The 25,375-nt window shown below is 33.6% G+C and overlaps 1 protein-coding gene across 1 annotated transcript in view; it reads left to right on the top strand.

The window, feature by feature from the left end:
• Pde3b (phosphodiesterase 3B) overlaps window positions 1–22,361 on the top strand; it is a 172,778-nt gene extending 150,417 nt beyond the window's left edge. The window contains exons 12-16 of the mRNA XM_026398986.2: window positions 7,681–7,880; window positions 12,729–12,932; window positions 14,838–14,999; window positions 18,062–18,314; window positions 19,554–22,361. Of these exons, the coding sequence (XP_026254771.1) occupies window positions 7,681–7,880; window positions 12,729–12,932; window positions 14,838–14,999; window positions 18,062–18,314; window positions 19,554–19,768 (1,034 nt within the window). The 3' untranslated portion in view covers window positions 19,769–22,361. The remainder of the gene's footprint in view (window positions 1–7,680; window positions 7,881–12,728; window positions 12,933–14,837; window positions 15,000–18,061; window positions 18,315–19,553) is intronic.
• The last annotated feature ends 3,014 nt before the right edge of the window (window positions 22,362–25,375 follow it).

Raw genomic sequence — 25,375 nt, 5'->3', positions numbered from 1 at the left:
TATATCACATTTCTTTCTTTTGGTTAGTTTGGCCATTTATTAATCTTTTTTATCTTTTCAAAGAACCATTTCTTTGTCTCATTGACCTCTACATTTTTATTCTGTTTCATTAATTGTGGCTCTTAATTATTTCTTTCCTTTTACTGATTTTTGAATTGGTTTGTTCTTTATTTTCTGTTACCTTCACATGCATCAATTAGGTTGATTAGTTGGGCTCTTTCTGTTTTGTTTTGTTTTACTGTAGGTACTCTTGGCTATAAACATTCCTCTAAGAACTGTCTTCATACTGTCCCATAGATTCTGGTATTTTTTTTTTCTATTCTTGTTTGACTGTAGGAATTATTTAGTGTCTTGACTTAGTTTGTTTATGTTTCATTTATTATTCAAAAGTGTGTTTTTCGGGCTGAGGTCATGGCTCGGTGGTAGAGCGCTTGCCTCACACAAGTGAGGCACTGGGTTTGACCCTCAGAAGCACATAAAAATAAATAAATAAAGGTATTATGTCCATCTACAGATAAAAATATATTTTCTAAAGTGTATTTTTCAATCTCCAGGTGTTTATGTAATTCCCTGTTTTTTCTTGCTGTTGATTTCTAATTTCATTTCATTATGATCTGATAAGATACAAGGGATCACATCAATTTTTTGTATTTGCTAAGAATTACTTTGTGCCCTAACATGTGGTCTGTTTTAGAACAGGTTCTATGAGCAACTAAAAAGGAGAATTCAGCTGTTGCTGGATGAAATATTCTATAGATGTCTTTTAGATCCATTTGATTTACAATATTTTTTAGGTTTGAAGAATCTTCAATGATTTTATACCTGGAAGATTATCTATTGGTAAAAGATGTGTTGAAATCATCCACTAATTATTGTATTGGTATCTGAATCTTTATGTTGAGTAGTGATGTTTTATGTAATTAGATGCATGGAGGTTTGGGGCATAAATATTTACTATTGTTATATCTTTTTATTGGATTGTTCCCAGTATGAATTTTCTTTTGTCTCTTGTGATTAATTTTGGCTTAAAGTCTGATTTGGTGGCTATGATAGTAGCTACTCCTGCTTGCTTTTGGTTTTCATTTGCATGGAATGTCTTTTTCCGTCCTTTCACTTTCAATCTGTAGCTATATTTGCATGTAAGGTGAATCTCTTGCAAACAATATATAGTTGGATCTTACTTTTAATTCATTCTGCCAGTTTGTGTCTTTTAATTGAAGAGTTGAGAGCGTTAACATTCAGTGTTATTATAGAGATGTTTATTATTTTCTGCCATTTTAATTTATTTCTAATGTTTTCTAATATTTTTTAAAAGATGGACATAATATCTTTATTTATTGTATTTATTTTTATGTGATGTTGAGGATCAAACCCAGTGCCTCACATGTGCAAGGCAAGCACTCTACTGCTGAGCTGTAACCCCAGCTCCTAATTTATTTCTAATGTTTAATTTTGTGCTAATTCTTAATTGCCTAACTACTCTTCTGATGAGATTCATCCATTTGAGAACTTGGTGATTTGTTTTTAATTTATTTTGTGTGTAGTATTTCTTAATTATTTTCTGCAGTGCTAGCTTTATAGTTATGAGTTCTGTGTTTATATTTATCTTCGAAGATTTTTACTTCTTATTCAATTCTTAAGGATAGCTGCAAATATTATCTTTCAGGCTCCTGGCTTTTAGAGTTTCTGCTGAGAAATCAGAAATAATTCTCATTGGCTCTCTTCTAAATGTGAACTTACATTTTTAAAATTCTATCCTTGTTCTGTTTGTTAGACATTTCAATTACAGTGTGTATGGAAAGGTCCTTTTTCATTCGGTGTCATTGAAGCTCTGAATGCTTTCTGTATCTGAAATCCATTTTATTCCCAAGGTTTGGAAATTTTTCTGAAATTGTGTCACTGACATGGTTATTCATGCCCTTAGCTTGTATCTCAGATCCTTTTCTACTCCAGTGATTCTTACATTTGGTCTATTAATGTTATCTCAGGTTTCATGCATATTCTCACTATGGTTCCTTATTTTTATTTTCTTCAGTTTTGTTTTCAAGTTCATATTCCTTATCAATGCCTAAAATTCTATCTTCTACTCTATTGGTAAGACATTTGCCTGAAGTTTTTTTTTTTATATACCTTTATTTTATTTATTTATTTTTATGTGGTGCCTCACACATGCTTGGCAAGCACTTTACCACTGAGCCACAACCCCAGCTCTTGACTGAAGTTTTTATCTGATTCACTGAGTCTTTCATTTCCAGGATTTCTATTTGTTTCTTAAAGATACTAGAATAATTCTATTAAAATGCTCTTTCCCTTCCTGTATTTTTTGTTTTAGTTAATTCCATAGATCTCTTAGTTCATTAGTCATTTTAATCATCAGCTTTTTGTATACTTTGTGATTTCAATATCTGTGGATTCAGTTATTGTGTGCTTATAGATTTTTGGAGTCATCTTGTTGGCTTGTTCCCTCAGGTTATCCAAAGTACTGTTTTTGCACATCTGTTATGATAGATTCCTGGGCTTCTACTATGTGTAGGTCCTTTAGTGAGTAGTTATCTCTTAATAATAATCCCTGGACTGTGACTATATCTTAGATTCACCCCATCTGATTGGTGTAATCACAGTCTTAATTTCAATAATCAGCACCTCTTTTTAAAGGAGAGAGTAACCACCAGTGACTGTGGTAATTTAAGAACAAGTCGTATATCATCATATGCTATAGAAGTTATTATTACTAATCTCTACAATTTTATTCACCAAAAAGGAATGTAGTTGAGAATTGATTTAAAACAGTCTGAGAAGATTGTTAATGATATTTTACCAAATTGCACTGGAAAATGGATAAAAAAATTGGAAAAAATAAATACACAAAGAGGAAAAAATGGAAGGAAGGGAGGAGAGACAGAGGTTAAAATGAAATAAATGTAAGTCATGAAGGAGAGGGAAAGGGAATGGAGATGGAAGAAAAAGAAGTATTGATGGGATCTAATTAATTGATGAATTATGTAACCTTATATAATTTTGACAAAACACAGTATGTGGGGAGACACTAGTATTTGGTTATTAAGCAATTGATACTATATCTGACCTATATAAATTTGCTATGTTTTCTTTCCTCCTTGCTGAAGCTTTTGAAATAGAAGACTTTCTTTCTGATTTCATTTTTAGAATCTCCTAAGAGGAAGCTTGTGTGATGCAGATATCCTGGAGTTTGTTTGTTTTCAGCTCTGACCCAAACTGGTTGAACTTGTTATGGGAGCCTCTATGCTGATTTCCATTCCTCTGCTTGCCTGACACACTCTATTGTACCTCTTTCTAAGAGCCTCAGTCCCTGTCCTCTGGGGAAGTGTATGGGATGTTTCAGCCAATTCCCCAGCACTCTCTAGGCTTGGAGGAGATGATGCAGGGGTCACTGCTTCCCAACAGATACTGATCAGTCCCTCTTCACCCCTGTGTTAGCCATGCTCCTTATTTCAGAGTTCACACTGCCAGTTTCAAATAAACATGTCCTTCACTTTTCCTCTGCAGGATGAAAAAAAGCTGGCTGGTGCCATAGTTGTCCTGTTTCCCACAGTCTGAGTTGCAGTTTCTTCTATATTCAAACTGACTCAGGGCACTCACCAACTCAGTGAATAGTAGAGCCCAAGTGGCTGAATGGTTTTGGATATTCAAAAAACAATTATACCAAGAACCAGTCAAAAAAGAAAAATTAAGGGGAGAAAAATAGAGTGAGATATGAAAAATGAAGGCCAACTGCAGGAATTTCTGAGTTCCTACACAGGAAGTCCTAACAAAGACTCTTTTTAAGTTCTCATGGCTTATCCTCTTTTATTGTCTCTATTGGAGCATGTCAGGGCTTTCTCCCATGCAAGTACAGATTGCTATTTATGAACTTAGGCAGTATATACTCAGGTCTTGTTTTCTTTTATTTCTTTGAACTTATTCAGCTACTCTATTTTGATTAGAGAATTTAAGTAATTTACATTCAAGGTCATTACTGGTAGGTAGAGACTTACTACTTTAACTGTTTTATTGTTTGTTTTCTAGTTGTTTTGTATGTTTGTTTCTTCATTTTTCTCTTCCTATCTGTGTGATATGCTTTGATTTCTTCCTTCCTTCCTTCCTTTTCTTCCTCCCTTTTCTTCCTTCCTTTCTCTCTCCCCTCCCGCCCCCCTTTCTGTTATTTTTTACTTGGTGGTTACCATGAGGCTTACATTTTAGTTATAACAGATCAGTCTGAGTTGCTGACAGCTTAACTTCAATCACATACAATACCTACACACTTTTATTCCATCCTGCCGATTTCTCTCCTCTTTATTTTCTTGATAGTATGTGTTTAAAGCCCAAGATGTTTTAATTTTGATAAGTTTATCTATTTTTTTTCTTGTTCATGCTTTTGTGTCATAATCTTTGAGTCAGGATTATGAAGATTTCCTCTTTTTCTTTGAAGAGTTTTACAAATGTTACTTTTACATTTACGTCTATAATGCACTTGTAGCTAGTTGAGGGTACGGTGTAACGAAGAGTTCCAAAATTATTTAGCATATTAGTATTTTTTCTGTTGCATTTGTTGAAAAGAGTTCTTTATATATGCTAAACACAATGGACTTTGAAATGTTATCACATCAGAATTTCTACCCTATGAGATGTTATGAGTATTAAATGAGATAACATGTACAAAAGTGTCTGGCAGCACACAGTTGGCTCCCAATAAGGTTTTGGTATCCTTGTTGAAAACAGCGGCATCTGGTTTGACCATAGGTGTTGGTCATAGATGTTGAACACAGTTGACCATACGTTTAAGATTTTATTTCTGGTCTCTCAATTCCATTCAGTTGTCCTACTTGTTTATCTTCGTGCCAGTACCACATGTCTTCATTACTGGAACTTTATAGTAAGCTTTGAAACTGGGAAGTGTGAATCCTTCAACTTTATACTTTTTCAAGATTGTTTTGGGGATTCTGGGTCTCTTCCATTTCTATATTAATTTTAGATTAAGCTTGTAAATTTCTACAAAAATCCCAGCTGGTATTTTGATTTATATTTTATTGAACCCGTGAGATATTTTGGAGAGTACTGCCATCTTAATAATATTAAGCCTTCTGATTCATAATTATAGGTATTTTTATTTCATTAGGTTATTATTTTAAAAAAGAAAACTAACTTAAACTTAAAAAATTATTTTAAACTTTGACAAGCCAGGGCATTACTTCTAGGTTCCACTGATAAACATAACTAAGGAAATTTTGTTATCTCCTATACTGCTGCCTACTTTAAATGTAGTTTCTGTTTTTCTTCTTCTAATTTCTCAAAATTATTAAGCAAAAATAATAGCATGGCCATCTCGATGAAACCACCAAAAAACAAAACAAAACAAAAGAACAAATATCAAGGTATTAAGAACCAAAAACACAGTGTAGATAATGTTTCACTCCATTATGTTATAAGGAATCTCACAGGAGAAAAAAGAAAGGGAAGAAGAGTTATAGTGAGTATTCAAAATTAAATGTAATCTTTCTGGATGAGATCTGAAAAGCATTTATGTTGAGAAGCTAACTTTGGTAATATATTAAAATCCTAAATTTCTATATTTTTTCCATATTTTTATTGATGCATTATAATAGTATATAATGGTGGGATGTTATTAATATTTGTGCATGCACAAAATATAACAATATAGTTTGGACAATATCATTCCTCAGTATTTTCTTTTCCTCTCCCTTCCTCCTTCCCTCTTTTGTCTTTCCTCTACCAGTCTCCCTTTGATTTTCATGAGCTCTCCCCACCCACACACCTTTCTTTTTTTTTTTCTTTTAGTTTCCTCACACCTTTCTTTACCTTTTTCCTCTCTAGCTTCCACCTGAGAAAACATATGACTCTTAACTTTCTGGAGTTTGGTTTATCTCACTTAATATAATGCTTTCAAATTCCATCTACTTTCCTTCAAATAGCATATTTCTATTCTTTTTTTATGGCTGACTAAAATGGCATTGTGTATATATACCACATTTTCTGTAACCATTCATTCATTGACAGACACCTAGGCTGGTTCCAAAATTGGCTATTGTGAATTATGCTGCTATAAACATGGGTATGCATGTATTGCTGTAGTGTGATGACTTTACTTCTTTGGGATAAACACTGAGCAGTGATATATATACCTTGGTCATATGGTAGTTTCATTCCTAATCTTTTGAGAATCTCCATCCTGATTTCCGTAGTGGTTGTGCTAATTTACAGTCCCACCAACAATGTAAAAATGTTCCTTTTTCTCCACATCTTCTCCAGCATTTGTTATTGTTTGTATTTTTGATGGCTGTCATTCTGACTGGAAATTAAATGAAATTTCAGTGTAGTTTTGATTTGCATTTCCCTAATTACTAATAATTTTGAAAATGTTTCATATTTTTGCAATTTTTATTGTTTTGAGAAGTGTCTGTATAGTTCATTTTGGCCCATTTATGAACTGGGTGTGGGGTTTTTTTTTTTTGGTGTTTTTTTTTTTAGTTCCTTATATATTCTAGATATTGATCCTAATTGTTAGAATTCTGAGTAGCTAGCAAAAAATCTTTCATTCTATAAGTTCTCTCTTCACATTCTTAATAGTTTCCTTTATGGTGCACAACCTTTTTAACTTTTGCCATCCCATTTATTAACTCTTGGCATTATTTCCTGAGGTTTAGGATTCTATTGAGAAACTATTGCCTGTACCTATATGTTGGAGTGTTGACCCTACATTTATTTCTAGGAGTTACAAAGTTTGTGGTCTAATTCCTATGTCTTTGATTCATTTTAAGTTGATTTTTGAGATAAGTATTCAGTCTCATTCTTCTACATATGAATAACCAGTTTTTCTAACACATTTTATTAAAATGGATGTTTTTTATCCAGTATATATTTTTGGCAACTTTGTCAAGGATAAGATGACTTACTTGTATGGGTTTGTTTGTGTCTCCTATTCTGTACCACTAACTATGTATCTGTTTTTATGCCATTTACTGTTTTTAATTGAATATTATTCCCAATGATTTCTTTTTCCTGCTGATCATATTTAACTTAAATAATAAATGTTTAGAAAATCTGAGGTTTAAAAATTTTTAGCTCGATTAAGAGAGCATCAGATTTTCATGAGAGTTCTATTCTGGCCTGTAACTGTACACAACTTCAGGGTTATACTTAACATTGTTCCTCTAGCATATACTTTGGAAACAGTATATCAAGTGCCATTGTCCGGCTGGGCGAAATAACTGGGAGATGACAAGCAACTTTAAGGTTGAAGCGGGAACTACTTTATTGCGAGTGAACTCAGCGGGAACTGAGCAGGAACTCAAAGTAGCGGATACCCTAGGTAGCAGGCACCCCCTCTCTGCCGGACCGCAGAGGTATATATACCCAACTAATTACACACAGCTTAACTTAATTAACATAAACTAGATACAGCATTCAGTCATTAAGGAATCCTTATCATCTTAATGGCTCACTGGCGTTGGCTCAGAAACCACTCCTCCTAGCATACTGCCAGGCGCCGTCTTAACTTGGTTGTGGCCCTCATCAATCAAGTCCATGGGGTCTGTTTTTAGTCAACAAGCAAGTTCTACTACCTATTGGAAATCCACTCCTTGGTATAATTGTGAAGTAGTTATGTGCTAATGCTGGTTTATTTTACTACTTATTGTTCCTCAGGTTCTGATGATAGAATAAATTCTGGGCGAATGGCTTATATTTCTTCAAAGAGCTGCTCTATTCCTGATGAGAGTTATGGCTGCCTGTCTTCAAACATTCCTGCACTGGAATTGATGGCTTTGTATGTAGCAGCTGCCATGCACGACTATGATCACCCAGGAAGGACAAATGCATTTCTAGTGGCTACGAATGCACCTCAGGTAAGATATACTTTTTCACAAATTTTAAAGACCAGTTCTGCAGTTTTACACCTATGCTACATATCCCTTTATAAACCATTCTTCATTTGAGCCATATGGCCACTCCATCTGATTCTAAGATCCTACCTTATAATTAATTCTATAAAAATACAGGACCTTGATATGATATATGCTAGGGAGTTAGGAAAAAATCACCTTCTTCAAGGAGAAAAATGCAAATAGTTTGTGAAATAATAACTGCTTATTTTGTGAAATTCTGGAGACCTTGCTGAATATATTTTTGCCTTTGATCCAATTGAAAAAATTCTGAGTAGATCTGAGATTTTCATTTCTTCTGGCTAGATCCATCATGTGACTAGAAGCTCTAACGATTGAGGGTGTTTCTAACCATGTGCCTAAAAAGAGTAGGTACTCAGTGATTGCTGAATTCATACTAATTCTTCACTTTACCGGTGTTTAAACCTCAGTTTTGAAGCTTTCATCATCTAAAGCCATTTTCTGTGTTCCTTTTTCTGCTTCTTCCTCTTTCTTTATTTGAACTTTTTAAAAGATAGGAGATAGATTCTCTTGAATCTTCACTATAGTGATGGGTGATATAGGGGAAGTATATTTATCTGTGAGTGGTTGTAATGGTTTGTGTGTAAGTAGATAAGCTTTTCTTTCTTTAATAAGACTTTATCAATAGCTCATGATTTGCATAGATAACTTTCTGATAAATTTAATTTAGTTACTAATATTTGTCCACTTTATTTATTTTTATACCAGGGTTTGAACCCAGAGATACTTGACCACTGAACCACAACCCCACCCCTTTTTAAAAATATTTTATTTAAGGGCTGGGGTTGTGACTCAGCGGTGGAGTGCTTGCCTAGTGTGGGTGGGACACTGGGTTTGATCCTCAGTACCACATACAAATAAATAAATAAATATAAAGGCATTGTGTCCACCCACAACTAAAAAAAAAATTTTAAAAATTGTTTTATGTAGAGACAGTGTTTCTGAGGTGCCTAGGGCCTTGCTTAGTTGCTGAGGCTGGCTTTGAACTTGAGATCCTGTTGCCTCAGCCTCCTGAGCCACTTGTATTACAGGCATGTGCCACTGCACCCAGATTCTACTTTCCAATTGTTGTTTTGGGAGAAACTACACTCAGAGGAACACATTTCTCCATTTATAGTACCATTCTGCAAGATTCAGATGCCCATTCTCTCTAACTTCACATATAATAATCTTTGAAAAATCCTGGTCATTTGGAAAAAGTACTGGATTTGGCATAAAGAATTCTGTATCTGATTTCTGGTTGCTTTTAAATATTTGACCTAAGATAAGAGTTTATTCCTCAGAACCTAAAAATACATACCTGATGTGACTCGGAGTAAAAAGATGAAAGTGTATTAGTCAAATTTCTGTTACTGTGACAAAAGACTTGAAACAATCAACTAACAAAGAGGAAAGGTTTAATTTGGTTCACAGCTTCAGAGGTTTAAGTTCATGATCAGTTGGGCCCCATTAGTTTTGGGCCTGTGGAGTTGTAGCACATCATGGCAGGAGGGAGTAGTGAAGCAAAGATGCTCATGTCATGGCAACTCAGAGATGAGAGAGAAGGAGACTGGCATTCCACAGTTCCATTTGAGACTGTGCGTCCAATGATCTAAAACTCCCACTAGGCTCGCCCTCTTAGAGGTCAAACAAATAACTTCCAATAGTGCCAAGTTGAGGACCAAGGCATGGGACTTGGGGGATATTCCAGATTCAAACTGTAGCAGAAAGTTTTATAGTTCAGATGGCTTGAGAACTTCCTGAATCAGATATCATATGAATAGAAATTACTTACTGTTCTAGTCCACATCTGCTTTTACTCCTTCTTTCATTTGCTTTGAATATAGGTGAGCCAGACGTGCACTATACTTCTCCCTTAAGGATGCAGATAATTTACTGAAGCTCTAATTTAGCTAGGTGACTGTCTTTCTTTTCTACTTGTTTTTCTTTTTTCCTTTTTTTTTTTAATTTGTTCTTTTTAGGTACACCTGATAGTAGAATGTATTTTGATAAATTATACATACATAGCATATAACTTATTCTAATTAGGATCCTGTTCTTGTGATTGTACATGATATGGAGTTACCCTGGTCGTGTATTCAAATACAAGGCTAGAAAAGTTATGGTCAATTAATTCTACCATCCTTCCTCTTCCACTCCCCACTTCTTTCCTCCTTTTAAGAGTCCTCAATAAGTAATAGTTATGACTTCATTATGTTTTACCTATAATATTTTTCCTAAGTTTAAGCTTGATCTGTTACTCTGTGTGCTACCTTGAAGTGTTCTTCCTAAAGTAGAAATGACTTTGGCTTCCTTATTTTTCTCCTTGATTCTTAATTGCCTCTATTCAGCTACAAACTGGTGAATTTATTGAGGTCCATTGAGGAACCCATTCCATTCTTTTCCTTTATGTGCCTCCCTTGGCCTTTCCTCAGTCTATTCTCATTTTCACTATGTCTTTGATGTTTCCACCAAAGCAGTTATATCTATATTCTAATATCAATCTTGGTTTTTGTTTCCATTTTTATATTTACTTGGGAATTTCAAGGGTAATTGAAATTCTGACCTTGTGCATTTCTTTTACCAAACCAGCTGGCTGAGAGTTTTATTAAGCCAGGTAGCTTTACAGGGCATTCACTGTACATTGTGTTTTATTCAGCTAAGAGTTTGATTATGTCAGCTTTTTATCACTGTGACAAAATACTTGAGAAAAACAATTTAAAGAAAGAAAGATTTATTGTGGCTCATGGTTTCAGAGGTTTCAGTCCACAGTAGACCCACTCCATTCCTATGAGTCTGTGGTAAGGCAAAGCACTGTGTGGAATATGTGGTAGGCTGTTAACCTTATGGTGGCTAGAAAGGAGAGAGAGAGAGAGAGAGAGAGAGAGAGAGAGAGAGAGAGAGAGAGAGAGAGAGAGAGAGAGAAAAGAACTAGGGACAAGATATGGGCCCCAAAGGACCCGTATAGTCCTCCAAGGATCCACTTCCTTTAACAAGGACCCACTTCCTAGAGTTGCTGTCACCTCACAATTTTCCCTCAGCTATGAATCCATCAACGGGCTAATACATTGATGAAGTCAGCCCTTATGATCTATCACTTCCCAAAGTCCCACCTCTGAACACTGCTGCATTGGGGACCAAGCCTTTAACACATGAGCCTTTGGGGGATTCCAGATCCAAGCTATAACATTTAGTCTTCCTGACTAGACAAAGCTATTCTGACAGTTTATCAGTGTTTATTAGATTTAATCATGAACTAGTTGAATTAGTATTAAAAATAAATCATCCCCTTAGAGAATCTTTGAAACTTAGTCTTTCTCTTTGGGATTTATGAAGTTACATTAAAATTAGTATGAAAATATGGCTGGGGTTGTGGTTCAGCGGTAGAGCCCTTGCCTAGTATGTGCAAGACACTGGGTTCGATCCTTAGCACCACATTTAAATAAATACATAAATAAATAAAATAAAGGTATTGTGTCCAACTAAAAAAAAAATATATATATGATGAGTCTGAAAGTAAAGTAGCTGGGCATTTTGGCATGAGCCTTTAATCCCAGCTATTCTTCAGGTGAGGGAGCTCAGGCACCAGGATGTTCATGAGTTCAAGGCCAGTCTGGACAACATAGTGAGACCTCATCTCAAAAAAAAAAAAAAAAAAAAAGATTAATATGGGGCCCATTACAAAGTTTAAATCTTACCATTGTAAAAGAAATATCAGGCTAGGATGTGGGCTGGGGGATATCCTAGGGCTAGGGATATGGACTAAAGCTAGAACACTTTGCCTTACATGCATAGGGCCCCAGGTTCAATCCCAGTACTGCAAACAAAACAAAACAACAACAACAAAATCATACAATATTATGTATCTGTGCTTAAATCTAGGTTATAGCTAACTTCCATAAATAAAAACTATCAAATTAAACTCTCAGAAAATACACCTAACATTACATTCTCTCTCTCTCTCTTTTTTTTTTTTTTTTTTTTGGGCTTTCTTTCTCATTGTATAGTAAGCTCCATGAAAACAGAGACAGGTTTTTATTTTCATCCCTGGCCTTAAGCATGACTTCATATGGAAATTCTTTTAATAATCACAATGCTTATTTAATAATTTTTAAAAACTGCCTAATTTTTAGAGGTGGAAGAGGTTTTAGCAATTTTGAATCTGTTTTCCAAAGACCTAGACTACTTGAAGAGGCAATTTAGGGTTATCCCCTGGAGTGAGATGGAAAAAAGTGAGTAGTTCCACACTGTTTGAACCACAGGATTTGTGCTTTTACCTGTTGCATACTTATGTCTTACTTCGAAGCACTGTGTCAGGATGGGAGAGTATAGGCTATGTGTTATCCTTAGATATGAAGGTCTCTTACTTTGGAAAGTACCTATTTTTCAGTTACCACAACCATTGACTTCATGCTAGCTAAAGAAAAGAAATGTGTCTCTAAACCTGCTCTTGATCCCTAGTGACTTTATTATCAGAAGCTTTATCTGAGAAGGTTTACTGATTGAAGTAGACCTCAAAATATTACCTTTCCGTATTTGGGGTGGCAGCATGGCATGTGCAAAGAAGATGAAATTTGGAGACAACCCTTTCATTTACTATGTGTGATGGAAGTAAAGGTGTGCTTTAACCTCTCTGTGTGTCAGTCTAGAAAGTTATGAAATTATCACAACCTGTATCACAGATGTTAAGATACCTGGTAAAAAGCCCACTACGAAGTATATACTCATCGTATTCTTTCAACTTGCTCCTAACTCTGAATTATTAAAGATTCATATCTTTGGAATGCCTTATTTTTCTTTATTCCTTTTTAGGCAGTTTTGTACAATGACAGATCTGTTTTGGAAAATCATCATGCTGCATCAGCTTGGAATCTATATCTTTCTCGCCCGGAATACAACTTCCTTCTTAATCTTGATCATGTGGAATTCAAGCGCTTTCGTTTTCTAGTCATTGAAGCAATCCTTGCTACAGATCTTAAAAAGCATTTTGATTTCCTTGCTGAATTCAATGCCAAGGTTTGTTATACAAATTAATACTTGATTTCAAAAATGAAATCATTGTCTTCAGTGTTACTGATAAATGATGTTTTTTAATGTTGTTAGAATTAATACTACTCATGCAGTAACAATAAAAAATTGGTATAAAAGAATATATATGCCAGGCACAGTTGCTCACACCTATAATCCCAGTGGCTCAGGAGGCTGAGGCAGGAGGATTGCAGGTTCAAAGCCAGCTTCGGCAACATAATAAGGACCCAAGCAACTTAGGAAGACCCTGTCTCAAAAAAAATAAAGCATTTTATTGTTATAACATCTTAAAATACTGTTCTTTGCTGTATTTTCTTTTTGACATATTCTTGCATATAGTGACAAACCAGTTATGTAAAAAGATTTTATGGGCCAGAGACATTATATGAAATCAAACATTTGTTTCTTAAAAGCCAGTTATGCCATCTTGCCACACCAGTTGCACCTTCTTTGTATTAGTAATTCTTTAACTAGCTGACATGAGGGAAGAAAAGTTAATACCCTCTTCAACTTGAGAATAATTAATTCACTCATTCAACAACTATTTACTGGAATTGTCCACTATGTACAATCACTATGTTCTATCCCTCAGGAATTTGGGGTGAAGAAAAGTTGAGAACCACTGCTTTAGATTCTTGAGAGGATACCCCCTGTTTGGCTGGCAGGAAGCTGATATTTCCTTGATGATTTTTGTGTTCTAAAGGAAGCTATACTGTTAGGATAGAGAAACTATTAACAAAGGAGTACTAGATTTAACTCCCCCAGGAAGCAGACACCTATATATGTTGCCATCATAATATTTATAAATTACTTATTAAATTGTTGAGAAATCAGGTACCTTAAAATTATTTCATATTTGTATAGCTCTATTCACTTTTATTTTATTTAATAATAAAATACATTTTAAATGTTTGAGTCACCTTGTACAAATGGAAGATTATCTAATCAATACTTCTGAATCTATGTTCCTTAACACTTCTTTCATTCTGTTTTTTTTTCCCCCTTAACACTTCTTTCTAGAGGGGCTCTAGAGTTCTTGCCCAGTTTCAATAAAAAGAGCTTTCAAGTATTTCCTATGCTGGTGTTCCACTTAAAATTTCCTTTGATTAACGGGTTTGGTGCTAAAAACTATCATAACACTAAAATAAAGTTCAAGAGCCATGATCTGGCCCATTGTCTTCATTTTTTATAAAAGGACGTTTGAGTTCTTGAAAGAATTACTAGATTTGCCTAATATTGATAATTCCATTTATTTAAATAATGGTAATGAATGAGGCATTTTTCATTTATTAATCCTCATGACAAAATGTTAGATTGGTAATACTTTCTTATTTTGTAAATGAAAGAATCAAATAGGTTAAGTAATTTTTCCAGCTCACACACTGAATTAAGTAAATGGCTCTGAGTGATATAGGGATCAGCTTCTAAGACTTGTGTTCTTTTAACTATATCACTTCACCTTTCAGAACTACAGCCAACTTCTTAACTCCTTAACTAAGCTTTTTTGAGGTAGAAATACTTACAATTCTGATAGTGGTGTGTATATATATATATATATGTGTGTGTGTGTGTGAACATACATATATTATATAACACATGCATATATACAAATAAATTATTATTCTCTGATAATCACAAACATTGAAATCCATGGTTGGTTGTTTATAGGAAGGTATGCTTCCACTGAAATAAACTCTTCAATGGATAATTTAACCCATTGAAGTCCATTTTATGGTATATGCTGATTTAAAAAGGCATTTAAGAAAAAGAAATTTCTTCCTATCATTTGGACAAGAAACAGTTTTAAGGTAATTGATGAAAACAAACAAACAAACCCAACAACTATTATTAGAAAACTTCAGAACCTAAAATAATTCTGTTTTTCCAAAATAGGCCAATGATGTAAACAGCAATGGTATAGAATGGAGTAGTGAAAATGATCGTCTCTTGGTCTGCCAGGTGTGCATTAAACTTGCAGATATAAATGGCCCAGCAAAAGTTCGGGACTTGCATTTGAAATGGACAGAGGGCATTGTCAATGAATTTTATGAGCAGGTAAGTTGAAATATGAGATTGGTGGGAAGAAAGTACTTTTGGGGATTTAGATAGCTACACTAAGGTGTTTGAAATCTGAATTGCTTTGACTGAAAAGGGCTAGAAAGTGTTGTTTTCTCTCTGGTTCTTAGTATTTTCTCAGCTCTGCTTGTCTATGCTGCTAAAATTAAAAGCAATGACAGGCTTATTGCCTATCTGAAATGAGTTGAACATATTCTTGAATCTATAGGGAAAGAGACTAATTCTAAGATCCCTTTCAACCTTCAGAATCTATAATCTAGAACAACTGATTTCTAAAAGAAGTGGCTTTTGGGTGATTCCAGGATTTGCTCAGACTATATTTAAAGAATATCAACAATATTTCAATTGTACTATTGAAATACAAACTACTGTCCCATAGAAACATCAACTGGGCAGAAATTCTAGCAGAGAATAAAAACTTAGAGGGCTAGCAACATCTGTAGTTTCAAGGATTCAAAGATATAAATATGCTCTTTCCTTTTTTTCATTGATTTTTAAATCTTGGCTTTAAAATAATCCTACCAATTTGCAGAATCTGTCCCATTTTTGTCATATCTTGAGGCTCCACATAATGTAGAAGTAAATTGATTTTCCCATAAGCTTCACATTTCATTATCTCCAAAATATCAAATACAACTTATGAAATGGATTTCTTGGGAATCCTTGTTGGCCATAATAATCAGGAAAGATCAAAATGTCTACTGAGTGAGACCTTCTTTGTGTCAGGGCTTTCTTACTATAAGCAGAAAACAGGAATAACAAAGTTGACTCTGTTTCACAATGCGTGCTTACCTGGCATACCTGGTTACCCCCAGATTGTGTGGTAAAAGTCTTTTAGCCACCTTTTCAAGTTATAAATACCATTCTATGTGATCACATAAATATATACGTATTCCAATATTATAATATTTTGCTATTCTGATGTATTTAAATCATATATAATTTTGGGCAATGATTATCTTTGTTAAGATTATAGCATACAGTTTGCATATTCCTGTACTCATTTTCAGTGATAACTGAAGCTTACCTCAGAGTTCTCCAGTAGATTTTGCATTCACAAAAGAGGAATTTTATGCTAAGGAAAAATCCATTTTTCATTAGCTGCATAAGTTGATAATAAAATGTAGTGATATATTATCAGTTTTAGAAAACCCACTATTTCAGTGAAATAACATTAGAAATGTTCATTTACAAACAACTTTAAATTATTTTTAGAGTATATAGAGTTAATACTTATTAAACAAACTTAGAAGCCATGCCTTAGGTTGAACCCTAGCTTTTCCTTCTCATTGACAATGTGACCTTGGGTAAGTTACTTAACTTCTCTATGCTTCAGTATTCTTGTTGATAAAATATGCATGATGATATACCTAACTCATAAAGATTGCTGTGAGGATTAAATAAATTTTATACATGTAAAAGTCTTGGAATAGTTCCTGACACAAAATCCTCAGTAATATTGGCTATAAATCCAGATCTAGTGCTAAACATATTACCTCAAACAGTTTCACTCCATCTATTCATAGATTTTAGTCATGATAAAGAAGAAAAATGTCATCTGATACTATACTATGTATGAAAGTCCTAGTTATCTCTTATTAGAACTATTAAATTTCCTCCTTGATTTGGCTATACTGTTGAACATAATTATAGATACATAATTATAATTTCCCCAATGCTTTTTTTTCTATTTATTATCTTAATTATACAGTCTTTATACCCTTAAAGCTATTTAAGTGCCGTGGGCTTAGAAAAGCCAGACTCCTGGGGTATACCTATGAAATTGAAGACTCCTGTGGATTAAACCCAGCTGGGTGTTTAAAAAAATATTTTTTAGTTGTAGATGGACATAATACCTTTATTTTATTTATGTGGTGCTGAGGATTGAACTAGTGCCTCACATATTCGAGACAAGCACTCCACCTCTGAGCTAATAACAACAGCCCTTTTGTTGTTTTTTTGTTTGTTTGTTTTGCAATGCTGAGGATTGAATCCAGGACCTTTACATTACTAGGCAAGCACTCTACCACTACGTCCAAACTGTTTTTTGAAAAATATTAATAGTTTTATTTCTTTTAGAAGACTTTCAACCATGGGATAGTTAATCACTGGGCCAGTTCTGGTCATTTCCTTGGGTTGTGTGGGCTCATCACAGATAAAACTGCTTGCCTGCAGAATTTATGCATTGTGATTGATGGTTAATTTCCAACCAATTTAGATAGTAAAACTAAAACATTAATAGTACCATTTGGGGAATGTTTCACTTTGAATAATATTGCCTTTCATCATCATAGTAACCGTATAAGGTAGATTATTATTCAAAATTTATACATGATGATACTGGCGTAAGCATGCCAATACCACATGTGGTTAAGTTGCAAAAGTGAGTTTGAAAGAACATCCATCTGATCTCAAATTGTGCTCTGTAGAACCCTAGAAGCTACAATGGAAGGGAATCAGACAATTGGAACTATACACCCAAAGTCTTACCTCAACTGTAGTAACTCTGCTTTTGTGTGTCTTATAAAATGCATCCACTATGTCTTCCTCTTTTAAGGAGAAAGAGAATCTATATATGACATTATAGAATTTTGCAGGTTGTTAGTAAAATTCTGATATTTATTTTAAAAGCTATATATTTTTATTAACTTAATATCATCTATAATGATTAATATAGATAGATATGAGATTAAAAATTTGCTTAGAATTTCTCAAATTGTTGTTACAGTTAAAATGATAGAATAATTAAGTTCATAAATATTTCTTTGTAAAAGTTATTTTGATGTACACTATATTTTAAAAATGTAAAGATAATTTACAAGCAAAGCTCAGTGTTTGCTCTTTCAACAAAAACGTATTTTTCGGGCTGGAGCTGTGGCTGGGCTGGGTCTGTGGCTCAGCAGTAGCACACTTGCCTGGCATGTGTGAGGCATTGGGTTCAATTTTCAGCACCACATATAAATAAAATAAAAAGTCTATCAACAACAGAAAAAAATTTAAAACAACAACAAAAGTATATTTTTTCTTTTTAAAATGCTCAGGGAGATGAAGAAGCAAATCTTGGTCTACCCATCAGTCCCTTCATGGATCGTTCTTCTCCTCAACTAGCAAAACTCCAAGAATCTTTTATCACTCATATAGTGGGTCCCCTGTGTAACTCCTATGATGCTGCTGGTTTGCTGCCGGGTCAGTGGATAGAAACAGAAGAGGATGATGATACTGAAAGTGGTGATGATGAAGATGGTGAAGAATTAGATATGGATGATGAAGAAATGGAGGACAATCTAAATCCTAGTAAGAATTCAGAAAATCTATAATTTATTTAATGTTATTAACTACAAATGTCCATTTAATTTGAACTTCTATCTTTGTTTCTTAGATGCAGATTCAGCAGTCATGTCTTGTGTAACTACAATCTTACTGTTTAGATTCAATAGTCATGTTTGAGTGACTGCTCTGTGCTGGGTACTGTGTTAATACTGTTACACAATGAGAATTCTTATTTAATAAATAGCATCTCGGGAGATGTCCTCTGGTCAGTGCTCTTCAGCACACTTCACCTATTCATCCATGATAGGGCTGTCACCACATCTGAACATTTGAGATAGGAGGATCCTAGCTGCTAGTCCTCCTTCATCTCACCCCTCCTCAGACAACCTGCTCCCAACACCACTAGGCAGTTGAGAATTACAACTTCTAGCAGCTTGCTAATGACATTCACATAGGCTTGGAAAATAGATCTAAACAGTGGGAAGGAAAGGAAAACATACATTTCTTGGCTCTAAAGGCAGAATCAAGTTTTGTGGCATTAAAATAGAGTTATTAGATTATAATAATATATTTTTCTATATAATACAATGAGCATAAATGGAAAATTTTAAAAGCATACCCATTTGTCACCTTCATAATTGTGAATGAAATCAATTGTTTGCTCCTTTGTTTTAGATAAGTTAAATTATACCTAGCTACATATTTTTTCCCAAACATGATATAAATCAGAACATATAAGTTGACTATAAAGAACCTATCCCTTACCCCTTCACATACTTATGTCTCCTATTTAGGATTAGGTAGCAGCAAAGAATACTCTTATGCCTCTACTATCTTGAGTGTCACTTTGAGGTTGACTAGCTTCTAAAAATGATTAATATTCACCAGAATTTTGGCAATTGTGTTAAATTCAATACATAAAAATCCCTTAAGAAACTGGTTTTTAATTTGGGGTTGCTGTGGTTTTCATTTGAAATCAAGACTATACTTACCTTCCCCTATCCTGTTTTGGCTATTCTTCATGTTTTCTTTTTATTCATAATACTTAATACCATCTAATGTATTCTTTTTATTTGTATTGTTCGACTAGGATGTGAGCTCCATAACATAGGAATTATTTTTATCTTACTATTCACTATTATAACCTCAGTGCTCACATAAATACTTACAGAATGGTTGGCATGAAGACATTTGTGGAATGAATGAATGAATCAATCAATCATAATCGCTGTAATCAGAAGATGTTTGTTTTAAATTTCACAGAACCACAAAGAAGGAAAAGCAGAAGGCGAATATTTTGTCAGCTGATGCACCACCTCACTGAAAACCACAAGATATGGAAGGAAATCATAGAGGAAGAAGAAAAATGTAAAGCTGAGGGAAATAAACTGCAGGTAGAAAAAACTTCATTATCTCAAGCAGATGAGATTCAGGTCATTGAAGAAGCAGATGAAGAGGAAGAACGACAGTTCGAATAAAAGAAGTCATACAGAAGAAACCTGGAGGGCAGTGCCCAGGGTCAGATATCATTATCTAATGTTCACTGTGCTGACTTTCAACTGACCAATCCCACATGGACAGGCCTTAATACTGTGAGAGGATCCTTGTTGTGCTGTCAATTTCCTACTCCTAAGCACTTTCATCACATGTACTAGAAAATTATTCTTAGAGCTAGGTTTCAGTTGACCCATGTTGCAAAGCCCTTGTTCAAAGCCTTCACTGATGTTTAAATATTCTGTGAAAATGATGCTTTGCTGGGCAGTGAGCTTTTATTTTTCATGGAGGAGACATCTGTAATGAAAAACTTAAGTGACTTACTTCAATTTTCAAAGTGTTCAGAACATTCTGCTTCTGTGAAAACAGAATTCATGTTTATTTCCAAATGAGTCTTTTATATCTTTGAACATTTTGAAAAATCTAGTCTATCTAAAAAGAATCCATGTGGCCTTTCTGAGGAATTTCTGCTAAATGCCATACACTGTTCAGTGCTGTTCTACCAACTAGGGTTGTCTATGAAGGACTGAGTGACCTTTGTTATATTTAACAAAATCCAGGTGCATCTATTTCTGATGCTTTTTACTATTGTGTATTATCTACTATGTGTGTTTTATTTCTGCTCAAAATATTCAGGTTTGCCATGGACATCAGAAGTATAAATTCTAGTCTTACTGACTTTATGTTCCGTGGTTGAATTTTAAAGCTGTTTAACAATGAAGGAATTTTATTCTTTAGTCAAAACTGTTCTTGTTTTTACTCTTGCTCAGGATTAGTATTTTTAAACATTTAGTTAATATAAACAGCATAAATTTATTAGAAGAAAAGAGTTGTCCTAATATTGATGTGAATCTTTTATGATATTAGCATCATTTTCTCTGTTCTTAGATGAATTTGAGACTAATTAAAGCCAAGGAAAAGGAGATATCTGTCTTTTGCCTTAATGTAAAATCAAATGAAATTAATTCTATCAAAGATAAAAAACAAAAGAAATATGGTGAGTCCTAAAGGATACATATGTTGAATAAATAATTGTAATATGTAGTTATCTTTACATCCACATCTTAGGCATCATGTGTTTAATTCCTGAAAAACTGCATTCATTTTTCTGTTAATTTCTTTCTGCCTCAAGACCACTTGACAGGAATGATCTGTTACTACTCAAAAATTCTACAGTTCAACTGAAAGACTGACTTCTGAGATAAAGCAAATGATGGAAATATTTAATTTTTATATAAAAAATGAAATATTTTAGTAAATAATTTCATACCAAACCATATAACTAAGTTACCACATTGAGATGATTGTAAAAAAAATGGATCATATTTACAATATTTATGAACTTGTTAGGTTGGGGATATGAACCTAATTGTAAAAAATATTTTAAGTTATAAAGTGCAGTCAAAATGATATCAAGATGGTAAACTAATATTTTTCATTATTCTTCAAGACCATTTCATATTTTGGAGCCATGAAACTTTGTAGACAAACTGTTAATTTCCAAGTTAATTCCTACAATGTCAGTAGTTTCTTACCTACCTAGAAATGTGTGGGTTGTCAGAAAGATACCAACTAAAGATCTATTGAAGAGTTGGGATTTTTTATCTTATACAGTATCATAATATTTAATGAATCACTAAGTTTTATTTATTAAATATATTGAGTGCTAAGTTCCTTTCTGCCACTTTTGCAACCATTACCACACCATCTGTAAACTGGTCCCACCATATATTACTAATAAAATTTTAACTGATAATTGTTGAATTTATACTCATAATATGTGCATGTGTATGAATACACACATATATATTATGTGCTTATATATCTCTAGAATACATTTTGTATCCTACATAAATGTATTTCTGCTATTTATTTCTTTCCTGCAGAATAGAATATATACATATATGTGTATAAGTTCATACATGTGCATGCATGTATAAAGAGACCAAATCAAATTTCTATCTATCATGTTAGAGAAATTTTGTATTAGCATTGTTTATATTTTATTTTCTTGAAAGAAGTGTGCTTTTATTCTATTAACAATATTACTACTGTGAATTCATCTGAAAATAATCCTTAAGTTATTTAATCCTTGCTAAATTATGTATGTCAAAATAACTAGACCAAAGAAAGTGAAAAAAAGTATCCCTGATAAAATTTTAAAATTAATAACCATATAAAGTGGATATGAGAATATATTAAATATCCATAGCACTGTTACAGGTACTCTTACTTGAGAAATTGCCATAAGCCATATTGCAGGTTTTCTTTATGTGTGTGCTGGGGATGGAACCCACATGCTAAGCAAGCACTCTACCACTCACTGAGCTATTATCCAGCTCATATTATGGGTCTTATTTGGTTGCTACTGAATCAGAGTAAGTTTTTTATTATAATAATTTTTGTGGCTAATTTGTTGTTGTAAATCACTGGTACTAGAAATATTTAGTAATATATATGTGTGCTCATTGACACTTTGCTCCATAAAATCTACTTTTAAAAATTATTTCAGTATTTGAAATCTGTTTTCTGCTATTCTCACCACTTTGCTTTTTTTTAAAAAAAAAAAAAAGAAATCTGGAGATTCTGCTATTGCTTACATAATTATAAATTCCCTTACCCTCAAGATTTCATCACCTCATAGAGACAAACTTTATAAAAAAGATAAGTAGAGCCAACTATAGTTCCTTCATTAATGTGAGCAGTTCTACAGAGTGTGTGGGATAGCAGTAGCAGGAAGAACAGTGATGAAAGCTTTTCAAAGTAAGACTTTCAAGCTAAGAGCTGAAGCGTTAAGAGCTTGATATTTTAGATATTTTATTTTTTTGTAAATGATATACCTCTTGCTCGAGACCTGGGTGGGTGGCAACCCAGGCAGGTGGTGGGAATGGGGTTCCCTTCAGTGGAATGGGCTGGCCAAGAAATACAAGCTAAGAAAAACAGAATGATGAAGAAAAAAAAAAAAACACAGGACACAGAGAGTAGTTGCAGAAGTGGGGGCAGGATGGGCAAGCCAATCAGACAGATTGAGCTTCTGTACTATGGCAAAATGGAGCCCAAGCCTGCTTTATTTATATTGGGAAACATCAAAGGCTTTCCATAGAATGTTCTTCACCAAAATAGGTTAAAGGTGTGCTGTTCAGTTCCTAACAGATTACACCCATCCCTGGAGCTACTATAAAGTATTTTCCTAGTAGAGTGGAGATAAAGGTCATGTGCATTGGGCAATCTATTGCTTTGGGAGAGCCACGGATAGTTTGAGATGCCAAACCTAAATCTTCCTGGCTACCATACTGAGAGAAGATCCTCATGTAATTCACAGATGGCTTCCCACAATAGCAGTGTCATTTGTATTTACATGTTATTTCAGTTGCTATAATATATTTTGAAAATTTGGAGGGGAAAAATGCCAAAAATCTTCGTGTGGTAGAATCACATATTGATTTGGGATAATATACTATTAAAGCCAAAATTAAATTTTCGGTATTTCTTCCCACCAAATTCAGCTTATTTGAGTCACAATGCTTATTATTTATATTTCAGGTAAATTCATAAAGGGTTTACAGAATTACAAAATTTAGGAGAATGAAATTTATACAGAAAATTATCATAAAACTAAGGGTTTAAAATCAGTAATTAAATGTTTTTTTTCCCATTTATTCTTTAAAAAAACTAAACTGTAGACATTTCAATAACTGTCACTCCTAATCTTAAAAGTTCAACTTCTTACTGGAAAGTCTGATGATATAATGTCTGATGAATCTCAAATTTGAGCATTTATTATTTTTTAATTCTCATAAGAAAATTCTTCAAAATTCAAAAACAAAAATGTGTAATATTGGAAAATAAGTTTTCCTTCTGTGCAGACGTTAAACCATTTCTCCTCCCTAAGTGAAATACTGATTTAGTTTCTTGATTATTCTTTTAGAAATACTTTATATATTTATGAGCATATATGTTCCTTTACTGTACATGTTAATGGAAGTATACATTAATATTTTCTCTTTAGTATTTATTATTTCAAAAAGTGTTTTGAGGGGCTGGGGATGTGGCTCAAGCGGTAGCGCGCTCGTCTGGCATGCGTGGGGCCCGAGTTCGATCCTCAGCACCACATATCAACAAAGATGTTGTGTCCGCCGAGAACTAAAAAATAAATATTAAGAATTCTCTCTCTCCTCTCTCACTCTGTCTTAAAAAAAAAAAAGTGTTTTGAAGAGAGAAAAGAAAAATCTGAAATATCTTTCATGGCAACTGACACTAAGTTTCTTTCTTAAACTTTAACCAAACCAAACCCCCGCAAAAAGTTAGCTTGAATATGATTGTATGTAGTAAGCGAAAAACATGATATATAGAGGCCAGGAAAAGAAAAACCATCTCGACAATGGAGAAGCCAAAAAAGATTTAGGGTGGTTAGAACAAGGAGTGAAAGAAAATTTGAGTGGTTAGTGGAAAGGGATAGTGGTTAATGAAGGCCTTTGTGAAGCATGACATGCCATTTAAACTTAATTATTAAGGAAATGGGAAACAAAGAGTTTTAATCTGGAAGAGTGACATGATTACATATATATTTTATGAGGATCATTCAAATAGCATCTAATTTTGAATTGTTAACTAAAAATTATGGGAGGCCATTGTTTTGGGCTGAGCTCCTGCTCTAGGCCTCATCAGATCAGACCAAGTCAAAATGGAGTCATTCATGCTAAAAGCCACATTATCAGGAATATTAACTGCTGCCTGAAGGATGGAATAATATGAAATCTCAAAAAGTTTCTATTTATTTTAGCAACAAGGATGTGACTTATTAGTTGCAAGAAGAGTTCAGTCAAGTAATGAGACAAAAGCCACATTACTTTAGGTTAAAAAGTCAGAAACTCAAATTAGGCTGTTAGTACTAAGAAAGATGAAATAATGTACTTACCATGACAGAACTGGTTTCATTGTTGAATGTAAGAGAAATCTCCAACGGTTTTGTGGTTTGGTTTTGTTTCATTTTAGAATAGCAACCAGAGCAGGAGCCCTAAGTGTTAAACTATGCCAGCTAATTTCAATGCCTAAACTGATGTTTGAATTTAAAACTTGGTCTTATAACAGGGCAAAAGAGTAGAATCTGAAAATTCTTAATTAAAATAAGGAAGTTGAGGCGACCAGAATAACCACAATAGTATGCATTTCTTGAAAACTCATAAGTGTTATACTGCTGTTGGTGGTCCACTAACTATACTTCACTAGCAAGATTCTAAAGCATATACTTCATGAAGAAGAAAAATACTCCCAGAGGGAAGATAATGAGATGAAAAAAGGTTAAGTAAATTTAGTAAACAAGTAGCTAAATTTAAATAACCATCTCTATGAACTAAAATCAATTATTATTAATTGTGAGACTTTAAAAAAAGACAACACAAAAATCCTATTAAGAGAGGTAAATGAATAAAGTATATTTTAGGAAAAAAGATTAAGATAAAACTTTAGACTTTGTTAAAAAAAATGTCACTAAAATTTCAAGGGGAGATATTAAATGTATAAAAATATAGTTTCTAAACCAGTAGAGGAAAAGAGAGAACAATATGTTAATAAAGATGCAATAAATGAAA

Source organism: Urocitellus parryii, chromosome 4 (genome assembly GCF_045843805.1).
Source record: "Urocitellus parryii isolate mUroPar1 chromosome 4, mUroPar1.hap1, whole genome shotgun sequence".
NCBI lineage: Eukaryota > Metazoa > Chordata > Mammalia > Rodentia > Sciuridae > Urocitellus > Urocitellus parryii.
Note: the sequence above shows the minus strand (reverse complement) of the source record. Positions and strands in the feature narration are given on the sequence as shown.